This window comes from Sabethes cyaneus, chromosome 3 (assembly GCF_943734655.1).
Source record: "Sabethes cyaneus chromosome 3, idSabCyanKW18_F2, whole genome shotgun sequence".
Taxonomy (NCBI): domain Eukaryota; kingdom Metazoa; phylum Arthropoda; class Insecta; order Diptera; family Culicidae; genus Sabethes; species Sabethes cyaneus.
Window position 1 is genome coordinate 177,665,014 of NC_071355.1, and position 13,460 is coordinate 177,678,473.

Sequence of the window (13,460 nt, forward strand, 5' to 3'; positions counted from 1 at the left end):
AAACAAGAAATCGCATCAACTTGCTATTTTGAGGGTATATAAACTAATCATTTACAGTGTATTGAAAGGTTATTATGCGTTGGATAAGTTTTGATTACGAAAATAATATTTTTCGAAACTTTGTACTTTTCGAGCTTCACGGGGGTGAGATTGTGCCAAGCCATAATGATCGATCCAATTTGTGGATTTCACATACACAACAAAAATACGTCAGTATACACCAGTACACTCACATTCTTTACTATTGAGCACAATATTTTGACAGATTAGATTGCATCATCCATTTTGGAGCATAGGTCTGCTAAATAATTTAAACTAATTTTTACTTTTTCTCTGGAAATTTCAGATGCTTTGAATAAACACTCTAATATAAGACGAATATATTATACTGTGTATATACTGCCAGTTTTAAGGACGGGAGAGGGGGGTGGGATGGGCTACATGTTCTGCGGCCGCGGATTCTCGAACGAAGTAATGGTTAATTTTGTTAAGTGATCAAATAGGTATGCCCCCTTAGGATACACCCCTTCATATATCTCCCCCTTGTTAACCCTAGAAACGCTGCTGGCTATATAAAGGCTGTCCATTGACTACGAACTCATTTTTAGTTATTTCAGACCTCCCCGGGTTATTTTCGTTCATACTTTTTGTATGATGCGTTGTTTTTGGCCGACCCCCTGCCCCTGTTAGTCCACTTAGTTCATGGACGGCCCCATATGAACTACTTTATACTGATATTTATATGTTTTGTTTATAAACATGCTAACGTTCACTGTTTAGGTTTTTAGCTTAACTTTAAGTTTTTGGCACAATGTCACCCCCTACAAGGGGTGAGATTGTGCCAAAGTTCATGCACTTTCAGTAAAATTAGGTTTCATTGTAACTAAACCGTCTCTACGGTAGTTGTTAATTGAACAATTTAGTACATATTGACAGGTTTGAAATCAACTTAGTTCCTAAATTGTGTGTATACTGAGCTAAAGAACAAAAACATATGCTTTTTTGGCACAATCTCGCCCCGGATGACGGTATGTAAAACTTAAAAAGAAATAAATTAATGTATTTTGCAGCTTTCCTTCACGTGGATTACCATTATTGTGAAGTTGCTTGCGACGAAACCATACTCGATTCCCTGTCAAACATGTAGGGTACGGGTGGGTATTTCCAGCCCATTAAGCGGTAGCCTGAACAATATTCAGGAACTACGTTGAAACTATATTTATTCGGGACATTTTTATACCAGTTGATAGAATAATATTTACTGAATATCGGCGTGTATCTTGGTCTTAATAAAACGCTACTGAATTTGAATTATAGTCGCGAGAAATGATGAAGTCGCTGCGGCTAAATTGAGCCCATTTTCTATAGTGATGTCTATGGTTTTTAAATCCGATCGGCCGAAATAGCTAGCACAGCGATTAAATGCTTTTCAAAAACAGATCAAAAGAGACAAGAGAAGAGAGACCGATGGATAACTTCTCGCTATTGCCTACATTCCGGGCTCATTGAAGATAATTAGTTTTGCAGTGACAACAGCTTGCTGCTGGCGCTAGTGTATCACTGAATCGTTCATAACCAGTTGTCACTCAAATACTAGTTATGTCAGCACATATATTGGTAGTAGTTTATATAATGCATCATATGCTGGAATTAAAAACAAAATGCTGCTAATGGCTAGTGAATGAAAATTGATTTATATTTTCATTTCAGAGGGGAATTTTTGTGTTCTTCCGTGATAAAAAGAAGTAGAATTGTTCTGTGATAGCATATTCACAGCTGTTTAGTTTCTAGAATAAGTAAACGTGATCATAATTGTGTGTCTTCCAAACCATCATCAAGAGCGATTGCTGCTAGTTTTTTCAGCCTGGTTACGTGCTAGTGGAAAAACAGTGGTTTTGATGTTTATTGAATAAAATTAAGCAAACCACTTACATTTTTATGAAAATAGTTATAACACATTAAAGTCTATGAGTGCTACATTCGTTTCAGTATTGTTATTTAGTGGCAAAGCTTTTATAATGTATGTATGTAATGTATGCCGAAATTAGTAGCGTGATGGGAATACCCTCCTGTACCCTACATATGGTGGAATCCGTGCATGAGAGGGAAAGATAGGACTCCTCCCATGGCTCAGCGGAACACTAGCGCTATAACAGCGTTATTCTCATAAATTCATCTTTATTGAAATGGCAGAAACGGTAGTTTACGATGCGTCAACGATACGAAACTGCATCCAGACAACCATTGAGGAAAGTGAGGATTATAGATATATCTCGCATATTCATGCAGGATGACCGCCAGGGCTCACCTTAGAGCAATTAGAGGGTCAGACCTTCGTGTGTAGTCTCAAGTTAATGCAAGCCGCAGACATCTCACTGTTCAACAATTTTTCGAGCAATGCAATAACCTCGTGGACTTGAAATGAAACAGTCTTCTTCTCCTCTCTTCTAGCAGTATAGAGCCGGGTTGGCTCGTGCTACGCAACGCAAACTTGTTTCCATTGCGCTTGGTCCTGCGCTACTCGTCGTCAATTCGTTGAGCGTTTCGACACTCGCAAATCGGCTTCAATCTGGTCGAGCCCATTAGCATGTTGGGCCGCTCTATTTCTGGTGCCAGTGGGGTCTTTGAAAAGAATAGATTTCGCTGCACTGTCGTCCAGCATACTTACGATGTGGTCGGTCCACAGTAACCTCCCGAATTTCGCCAGATGTACGATGGAAATTTCTCGAATGTGCTACAAACCCTACCGCGAGCCAGAGCACGAAGAATTTAACACCTGGATTTGGCTGAAATCGGTCTTCTCTGAAGCTTATTCATCATCGAGTCAGACACATGCATCGCGTTTCGTCACCACCTGGCCGCATAGCTCACGAGACCGGATTCTTTGTTTATTATTTGAGGCTTTTGTTGGCTTTCCCACTTGCTCGGTAACACTTGTAGCTATTCCGAGACGGATTCGCCGTACAATAGAGCAGTCAGTATTCAGTTTTTTCGCCAAAGCATAATCCGTGATGCTGAGATCAGCCTTGACTTTCCGAATGACCTTTAACCGCAGTTGACGATCAAGAACTCAACTCCAACGTTTGGTCTGTGCCTTCCGGACCGCCCTGAGAGTTTTCTTGCATCCCTCAACCACACCACAGTGGTTCCAGAGGTATCAAAACACGCGTTTTTTTTAATAGCGCCGAAATAGTTGATTATACTGGTTAAGAATGTTAAGCGAAATTTCTTAGCGTTAAAGGTGGTTAAAGGCTTTTTCATCTGGCATGAACGATTTTTTGATTAAACCCCCTAAAAGTCAGATAAAAATTATCCCTTACTACAGCAAAACAAAGCTCCAAAAAATTTTTAAGAAGATTATTACAAAGAACTTTGCCAAAGAAAGTATCCATCTAGCTGTTATAGTTTTAGAGATAAGGAACAATTTCTGTGGAGACTTTACGAAAATCAATTTTTTGACCACAGCTCTTTCTACAGTATTTATACACATTTGAGTTGTTCGGCAAAGAGTTTTAAACAGTCAAAATACATTCTTTTCTAGAATATAGTAGCTTGCTATCGTCACTATTTGAACAGAAAATTTAAGTTTTTTTTAAAAAACCACACAATTTTCAATAGCAATAACTCCCAATTACCCATTTATTACATTTATTACCCATGTGAAAGTACAAGAAAAATACTATAAAATGCAAAGCAAATCAGCTGTGCACAGCTCTTTTAGGATAATCAGTCAGTCCCTCCAGCCCCCCGAGCTAATGCTGATGGATTCTGCAGGTAACCGCACACAATTACTTTCATTTCTCCTGCATGATGAATATCTCGAAACCACGTTATGTTTAAACTGCGAAAAAAATGTACCGAGCAGAACTGTTTACAAATAACCCAAATAACTCAACGCTACCAAAAGCTAGCATCCACGGTCACGGGGGTGCCGCTATCGCCAAAATTAAGTGCCCAATTTCTAAATGATCCCATCTTTACTACCGAACCGATTTAGCAAATAAGCAATATGTCCCGCATTTATCCAAAAAAAATCTGGTCACTTTAGTTTAGCATGAACCGGTTGCTGGCGTTATTGCCAGTAGCTAATCTTTAAGAAAAATTGGATTGAAAAGCGTAAGAAGAGGAGACGCAAACAGAATCTTTCATTTGCACATAATCTTTTTTGTTGCTCGGACAATGACATTCTGAATTGAGTTTATATAGGTACTGGGTTTGTAGTTAACAGGTAGCTTCCAAAGAATTTTTCTAGTTCGGGATGAATTTTGTCTATCAAATAAGAGCATATGAACACAAAAAATTTATCCAGCTGCAACCCGGATTGAATAAACAAATTCGCTATTAGATTATTAAAGGAACTACCCAGGTAACCAATAAACATTTCCATTGTAATTTAAATGCAAGCCAATAAGCATTTATGTTGCCTTAAATGCTCCATAAGTACTATTTTGGCAAAATATATAATATACGGCTACTTTACTGCTAGCCCTCTTATAGTGCTGACAATGCTTATTTGCAGCTAGTTACCGACAAGAAGAATTTAATTAGAATTGTGGATGCCAATTTTCAAAAATTATGCAGTCAAAAAGCTAATAAACAGCAATATGCAGTATAAAACGCCAACGATGCTAATAAAGGATTGATTTACTGCTTCTACTAATGCTTATTGGTTACCTGGGTAGATACGCCAGTCTTTGATATCAGTGGAAAGCGTAAAAAGTATGCCATCAGCACTATCTACTGGCGGTAGGGTGAACTAGACAGAACAGAAGTGGAAGTCCGAACGATTTGGCGACCAAAACTGGTGACAGTCTTTTTTGTTTTTATTTTTCTTTGGGAAGGTTTTTGTATAGAAGCGAATAACAGCAATATAAGCAGAACGCTCGCTGCCAATCGCATAGCAGCTGTCACATGTTTTCGTGTGTTTTCGTGGAAAAAAGTGACTTGCTACCGCCAGGTTCGCTAGTATCTGTAGAAAGTAGCATGTACGTGTTTGGATTGCTCCTTCCACTTCTGTTCTGTGCTATCACCTATCACAATATCGTTTTAGTTTTATAACCTGAGTTAGTTCCAATCCACTGAATAAAAAAACATTTTAGGGAGAATAAACCAACGTTTTCGGCTTGTCATATTGCTAATAGCGGGGTTGAAACTGCAACATACCCATTATATTTAGCGTATTATAGCGTTTTTGTTTTTGCTTAGGTCCAACTTAGGTTCGCTCTAGTTCCAATCGAACGTCTATCAAAACGTTTCTTTTTTCACTCAGGTTGAATTTAGTTTCGATCTGGGTTGAACTTTTTAGACAACGGGTTCGCTCTGGAAATTTTTACAGTTTCTACCCCCCAGTAAACCATTTGGTTTGTATATCTCGATTGCAACTGAGATATACGAAATCATATCTGAATGAAAAAGTTATGTTTCACGGCATATAAGAATATATATGTACCAAAGTGGAGGCGATATACGTGCGAAAATTTTGACAATTATTTGTAATTCTGTTTTGTGTAGTTTTTATAACACGCAACTAAATACTCCTGAATATATGATTAAGATATAATCAAATATTGCAATCGTCTTTACTGCTTTATAATTCACAGTCATGAATTGTATATGAAGACACGCACGACTGCAAAACAACTTATTGTTCACTTCGATTTGACATACTCTAATCATTATACAATTCCAATGTGAAATTGACATGAAAACGATTTAATGTGAACTTTCTATTACGATTTTGTGTTATCTGGGCCCGCCATGAACAATACACTGACAACCCAAAAACGTTTGTTTATTCTCCTGAAAATGTTTGTTTATGCACTGGTCGAGTTGCAACTACCCAACGAACATTTTTGTTGAATAATTGCTTAACAAGCGCTTGCTTACTGAATATTAGCTGTATAATGGTTGAACAAACTTCTCTTAAAAAAATGTTTGTTGGGTAGCCCAGGTTAAAAAACAAAAACGCTATAACTCAAATGGTGCTTATTAAAACGCTTTACGAATACTATGACCTGTTGCCGCCAGGAGCCACTTTATTGACGATTGAATCTGCGAAGAGCGGCGTATCTGTATTTTTTTCAAGATATTTTAGCTTCATCAGAGAATATGCCATCCCGGATTTTTATTATTTAAACTTTTAAGTTTGCTATCATCTATCAATAAGCGTACGAGAAAACTCAAGTCTTGCGTTTAAAATCAGGACGATGAGTTTGTAAATATTTTCTTACATTTTCGCATCAAACAGCTAGAGATTGGATTAAATAGCAATCCTAAATAAATGAAAAAATACATCAATCAATTAATTTCACCCTATAGGGGTCCGAACAACCTATAATTTCCGTACCATTTGCAGTCGAAACACAGAGAACAGACTACCAGGTAATCGACAAAAAGTGTGTAAAACGTTTTTATGTAATCTACGAGTAATCCTTCAATAGAGCACCCCTCGAGCAGTAAGTGGCAAACTAAATCCACAGAGAACAGACTACCAGGTAATCGACAAAAAGTGTGTAAAACGTTTTTATGTAATCTACGAGTAATCCTTCAATAGAGCACCCCTCGAGCAGTAAGTGGCAAACTAAATCTTGACGTCGCTGCCATCGCTGCTATGTAACTCCAGCACAAAGAAATTTTGATAAAGGTACATGGATAATTTTTGATGCGTTTGGCAAACTATTTCTGGAGGGCGCTACCGACAGATTTTACACACAAAAAATCGATTACTTCCTTCGAGCCTGTTAATCTGTTCTCTGTGCTAAATCTTGACGTCGCTGCCATCGCTGCTATGTAACTCCAGCACAAAGAAATTTTGATAAAGGTACATGGATAATTTTTGATGCGTTTGGCAAACTATTTCTGGAGGGCGCTACCGACAGATTTTACACACAAAAAATCGATTACTTCCTTCGAGCCTGTTAATCTGTTCTCTGTGGTCGAAATACACAAACTCAGCACGTGCTTTATTCGCCTGTTAGCCGGCAACCAGTTGAACATTGCGCGCTACCATTCCGACCAGCGGGGTGCTATCCCAATCTTAACGAACGGTGTTTGACAGTCGACTTAACGAAGGGCGCTATTTCAAGAAACGCAAGAAATAGCGCCCGTCTGACAGGTAGATTTGCTGCAAACCTTGTCGAGATGTGCTGAGATGTTGGCAACAAAAACATGGCACCCATCGCAAGCCCCTGATTCCGACAGATTGCATTCGGCGAATGACACAAATGACAGCTGATTGAGCGCGACTTCAACTCCGACAAACCGCGCTAACAGTTTGTCGGCTGGTCAGTCAGTTCAAATACACTAACACAATCAGAGCAAACTATACGGGTAATCTAAATTTTTGAATAAACGATCTTCTTTCAAATCAAACGGTTCGCGAGCTTCGTTCGATCAAGTTCTGTGAGATTCCTTACTTTTGCAGATTTTTTTTTATTAGCTGACGCATTTTATCGATTTAGTGTTTTTTGTACGTGTTTAATTAGAATAAAAAATTTTATACTTTTATATAATTGTTTTTAAGGTAGGCGAATACTATAAATTTTGTTGAGGTTAGATAAATTCAATAAAAACGCTCTCTTTGTTTTCTCGATAGATGAATGCGGAAAATTCAGGCGCTCCCAACAATCGGCTTGCTTCCTACAAACATGGGGTCAAAAGTAACACGGTAAGTGATAAAATTCATCAATGTTCTTGAAACTTAAACCAACTGCAATAACGTTAACAGGAACTTCGCCAGAAGCGCCACGAGGTCACAGTAGAGCTACGAAAAAATAAGAAGGAAGATCAACTGTTCAAACGTCGTAACATTCACAATGAGGAACCGACTGCTACTTCACCGCTGCAGGAGAGCAACATAATGAGCCCGGCTGGACTAAAGTTTGAGGAAATAATGACGTACATTAATAGCGGCAATCCACAAAAAGAGTTCGCTGCCGTGCAAGCGGCTCGAAAAATGCTAAGTCGGGAGAAAAATCCACCGATTGATAAAATGATTGGCTTGGGAATCGTGCCTGTGTGTGTGAAGTTTTTGGAAAAGTTTGATCGAGTAGATTTGCAGTTTGAGGCTGCTTGGGCATTAACGAACATTGCATCTGGAACCTCGGAACAAACTAAAGCCGTGATCGATGCTGGAGCTGTTCCACGCTTTATTACTCTTCTGAACTCCCCCTCCGCAAATGTGGCTGAGCAAGCTGTCTGGGCATTGGGAAACATTGCCGGTGACGGTCCAAAGGCTCGTGATATTGTTCTGGAATACAACAGTGTCGAATGTATTATTTTTTTGATTCGAAGCGCTGACACACAAATTTCATCTCTTCGTAATATCGTATGGTTAATGTCTAATTTGTGTCGCAACAAAAATCCGCAGCCTCCATTCGAGCGTATTGAGCCAATGATACGTGTTATCTCCCAGCTCCTGGATCACTCAGATCCTCAAATACTGGCGGATGCATGCTGGGCACTGTCATACGTGACGGACGACGAAGCAGCCCGGATTGAGTGTGTGGTTGCGTCGGGTGCCGTCCCACGGCTGGTTCGGTTACTGGGATGCGGTAATCCTGTCATTATTACACCTGCCCTCCGTAGTGTCGGTAATATTGTAACCGGAAATGACACTCAAACTGATGCCGTGATCGAAGCAGGAGCTCTGCAACATCTCGCAAAACTTTTGCAGAACAGTAAGAATAGCATTGTTAAAGAAGCTGCTTGGACTATTTCCAATATCAGCGCTGGAAATCAGCTGCAGATTGGTAAAGTGATTGATTCGGGTGTTATAAGCCATTTGATTGAGGTATTGAGCAAAGGCGATTTCAAATCGCAAAAGGAGGCTGCCTGGGCTATCACCAATATTACAACTGGTGGTTCGACCGAGCAAATAGTACATTTGGTGGAAAAGTATTCTCTGATGAAACCCTACTGTGATCTACTGGTGGCGAAGGACAGCCGAACGGTGCGGGTGGTTTTGACTGGAATTGCCAACATCTTCCAGGTGTCCGAGAAGATCGGTGGAACGGACAATTTGTGTGCGCTGTTTGAGGACATAGGTGCTCTTGATAAGGTAGAAGCATTGCAGAATCATGAAAATGAGGAAATATACAAAAAAGCACTGGAGCTTATTGAGACATACTTTGTTGATGAGGTAATTTAGCTGATTGTTTCATTAGCTGGTTTATTTATTTATTTTTGTTGTTTTTTTTTCTTTTAGAAAGACTTGGTTGATTCGCAGCCGTTTGAGGTGGCGTTTAATCAAGGCGAATCGACAAAAGGTAAGAAGTTTTCCTTCTAGGGGTTTCTCTTGAACGACTAAAGTGAGATCAAGACTGGAAAATGAATTTATTCGCCTGTTACTTTATGTTTCCGAATCGTCAACATTTGCTATTTTATGTCATCCACGCCAGTGTTTGAGCTCGTATTCGAGATTGGTGAAATATACCCGGTTCATTCTAGCATTGTAATAGTTTAAATATTTTGGAAACCAAACAATAAAATCTTTGAGATTAGTAATTTCCGTTTTCGATTCCTTCCGGTGACAATTACCGATTATTTCCAATAACTTTTGGTTTTGACTGTGATTAGGTATGTAGTAGGTTTTAATCAATTTTGAGCTAGATGTTCTCTATAGTCGTGCGCAAAATACTAGCAGTGAGTCGAATTTATGTTCTTGTAAACTTTTGAAAAGGGGTCAGTCCCGGTGTAGTGGTTAGCATTCACGCCTCTCACACCGAGGACCCGGGTTCAAATCCCAACCCCGCAGAAGTCATGAATGACACAATCTGTTAAAGTGACTATAATCTAACAGAAAAAAAACTTGAAAAGGGGCTTTTCCACAAATTCCTTCAAATTTTACACGAAAAATTGCGAATCAAGAAGTTATATACAGTTAGGTGGGTAGAAAAAATCATTTTTCTAAATGTTTTTTTAGAGAAAACGATTGTGGTGATTAAAGTGAAAATTTGCACACTTGTTATAGCAACTTTCGATATTTGAAAAATAGATATTTGAATAGCTGTTATAGTGATTTATTTGGAACACTTCTACAAAAAGATCAAGCATGATATTTAAAAGAAACTAAAAGAAAAATTGTTAAAATATTATAACTTGTATTTGATTGGAGCAATTAGCAAAATAATCGTCTTGATTCTATATTCCGATCGGGCTCGTTCCGATCAGAAATGTCCCGATCGATGTTTGTTATACACACTTAAAAAACTCAGCAAAATTTGCCGAGATTTGGACAGCCGAGCGTTCGGTAAAAATTTCAGTTTTGCAAATCGACGTTTACGGATCTTTACTAACGTTTGGCATCATAAAAAATTTTACCGAACGCTCGGCTGTCCAAATCTCGGCAAAATTTTGCTGACTTCGGCACTTTTTTTTAAGTGTGTAGCATACGTTGTATTCCGATCGAAGCGCAACTTCCGATCGGATCCGGCTCCGATCGATATGTAGAATAGAGGCGAATAATTTTTGATAAAATGGCTTTTCTCATACAAAAGGCTGATTTTTGACAAAAAATTTGCTTTTAAATGTCCATTGAATGACAACTATTTATGGACGAGCAAAAATCTTCGGTTAACTGCCTAAAGATATACTTAAAGGTCTTGTTTTAAAATTTGGTAGGATCGGTTCAGTCATTTTCCAGAAATCTCGCTCACTGAAAAAACAGTTTTGAGAAAAATGCGTTCAAAGCTTAGCGTTTCTTCCTCAATCGCTCTGACATGTCGGCGTCGTTACAAATATGCGTGTAATTTCGTAAATAGCTAACGGATTAGTGCGAAATATCTTGCGTATACATACTTTAATAACAGCTTTTACCACCCCTCGTCAGCTAGAGTTAGTACGGGAATAGCCAGTTTCGAGAGAGTAAAAATGTGTTGTTCATTTTCGAACAGCTAAGAATTAGCTGTCGGTATAAAAAGAATAAACAGAAAGTTTTTGTTCGATTCTTGTTTCTGAAGTGAAGACTAGTAGACTTGTTTGCTTTTCTGAGAAGGTCCGAATTCCCCGAGTGTGCACATTACGGATGTGAAATAAAAAGAAAATCGATTTTTCAAATATTCTTGCTGTATTATATATTAATCCCTTAAGTAAGTCATTCTAACAACATATTAGAAATTCTGATCCAGAATACTTCACTGTAGTTTTATTTTAAAGGGATTCTTTTTAATTATTTTGGTATAATGGAGCAACCAACATTAAGGAATACCGTGAAAGCACCAGTCGCCGCGCACTTAGTACGTTGGCTGATACATAAATGCATGTATAAAAATATTTCTTTTACATATTTTTATGCAATATTCATTTTCGGTTAGTGTTTTTATTACGCTTTCAGACAAAAATATTAAAAACGTCGTTTTGTTGCCTCTAACCAGCGAAACACGGCTTCGAGTGCATCATGTACATGTACCAATCCCCGCGCACATAATTTTGCTCCGTTTCCATTGCAGTGCACCAATGGTTCAATCGCCGCGGACTTTTCGTACTCATTTATTTCAATAAATATTTATATTATATTCAACTGCTAATATGTTGTTATAAATTTTACTATCTTAAACATGTTTTTCAATAGTTCTTTTCTATTATTTGTCTTTTAAAGCAAAATCATATAAAATATATGAAAAACACTTCTATATACATCCAAATGCAAAACAATCCCTCTCTTTAGAAAAACTGTTGTACAAAAGAACATTCTCCATAATCTTTTCCTGGTTCTATAAGTAGATGCTATCTTCCAAAGACCCATGCGCGGCGATAGGATAAGGTAATATTTTAGCTGTACCAATGGCCGCACACTCGAAAATATCAGCAAAAATGTAACAACGATCAAAATATGCAGCATTTCATATGAAGAAATGTTTAGTTCACTTCTCGTTTCCGTTTTTGTGGAATATTTTTGCTACGCGTCCCAAGAAACTCCTAAATTCAAGAATGCAGTTTTTTAGTTTGTCAGCTAATCGATTTGCAAAGATGGCGTCTTGTAGGTGCTTGTAGTATCACTCGCTTGAATTTATTTTTTCTTTGCTTCTTCAAGCGTCGCCTGGTTCCCAGTAAACCATTTGGTTTGTATATCTCGATTGCAACTGAGATATACGAAATCATATCTGAACGAAAAAGTTATATTTCACGCCATATAAGAACATATGTGTACCAAAGTGGAGGCGCTATACGTGCGAACATTTTGACAATTATTTGTAATTCTATTTTGCGTAGTTTTTATAACACGCAACTAAATACTCCTGAATATATGATTAAGATATAATCAAATATTGTAATCGTCTATACTGCTTTATAATTCACAGTCATGAATTGTATATGAAGACACGCACGACTGCAAAACAACTTATTGTTCACTTCGATTTGACATACTCTAATCATTATACAATTCCAATGTGAAATTGACATGAAAACGATTTAATGTGAACTTTCTATTACGATTTTGTGTTATCTGGGTTGTCTATTTTGCTTTAACATACACAGAAAAAGTGTAACAGCAGAACTGTACGCATAAAATTATATGTTTTTATCTTAATTTTATGTAATTAATGAAAATATGGCCGGGTGCGCGACCATTGGAACTGCGCGGCGACTGGTGCTTTCACGGTAGCAAGAGCTTTGAAAAACGAAATCTAAATATTGTCATGATGGGGAATTTGGCTACGTAACTACGAGCGCGGGACGTATTGTTCGCGAAGCCTCAGAAGGAGGACAGGGATCATGAAGAATTGTACTACTATTCCGGGTAGGTACTACTAATGACGCTACAAGTTCTATAAGAAGGTGAACCAATCTCGTAAATGATACATACCGAAGCCTTATATGTGTAGGGACGATGACAGAAAGTTGGTCACAAACGAGCGCGAGGTGGTCGACAGGTGGAAGCAGTTCTTTGATGGGCTCTATGGTGATATAACAGAAAGAGACAGAACGGAAGTTAGCCTAGGAGTGCCTACGAACGATCTCGAAGAAATCCGGCGAGAAATCGGTTCTCTGAAGAATAATAGAGCCGCCGGAAAGGACTGCTTTCGGCAGTACTCTACAAAAATGGCAAAGAATCACTAGTAACGGCATTTCATTGGATATTTTCAAGGATTTGGGAGAAGGAGAAACTACCGGAGGAGGAGATGGAAGGTGTGAATAGTCCTATCTACTACAAGAGTGATCGGATCGAGTGCTGTAATTACCATGGCATTTCGCTGATCAACGCTGCCTACAAGGTCCTCTCCCAGACTTTGCTACGTTGTCTATCCCCAATAGCAAGATAATTCACAAGGTAGTATCGTATCGGGCGGGCTTTAAAGGGGCCCCCGTTACTATAGATAAATGCGCGAAGAGCTATAGCAGATAATGCATGAAAATGGTTTTCCGGATAAAATGACGCGGCTGATCAAAGCTACCCTGGAGCGAGTAGTGCGCCACGTACGTGTTTCGCGGACACTTACGAGTCCCTTTGAATCGCGCAG

At 38.5% G+C, this 13,460-nt stretch overlaps 1 protein-coding gene across 1 annotated transcript; it reads left to right on the forward strand.

Annotated features, from left to right (window-relative positions):
* Positions 1–7,594: 7,594 nt before the first annotated feature.
* On the forward strand, positions 7,595–9,286 carry LOC128740445 (importin subunit alpha). Its single transcript, XM_053835986.1, has 3 exons — positions 7,595–7,666; positions 7,727–9,139; positions 9,206–9,286. Exons 1-3 carry the CDS (start codon positions 7,595–7,597, stop codon positions 9,284–9,286), a joined length of 1,566 nt encoding a protein of 521 aa, XP_053691961.1.
* Positions 9,287–13,460: the final 4,174 nt, after the last annotated feature.

What these genes read in the sequence shown, in the direction of transcription:
- LOC128740445 (XM_053835986.1), top strand. Translation starts at nt 7,595, where the DNA reads ATGAATGCGGAAAATTCAGGCGCTCCCAACAATCGGCTTGCTTCCTAC. An exon ending in ATGGGGTCAAAAGTAACACG is followed by an intron (nt 7,667 to 7,726) that starts GTAAGTGATAAA and finishes TAACGTTAACAG; the next exon opens with GAACTTCGCCAGAAGCGCCA. An exon ending in AGACATACTTTGTTGATGAG is followed by an intron (nt 9,140 to 9,205) that starts GTAATTTAGCTG and finishes TTTTTCTTTTAG; the next exon opens with AAAGACTTGGTTGATTCGCA.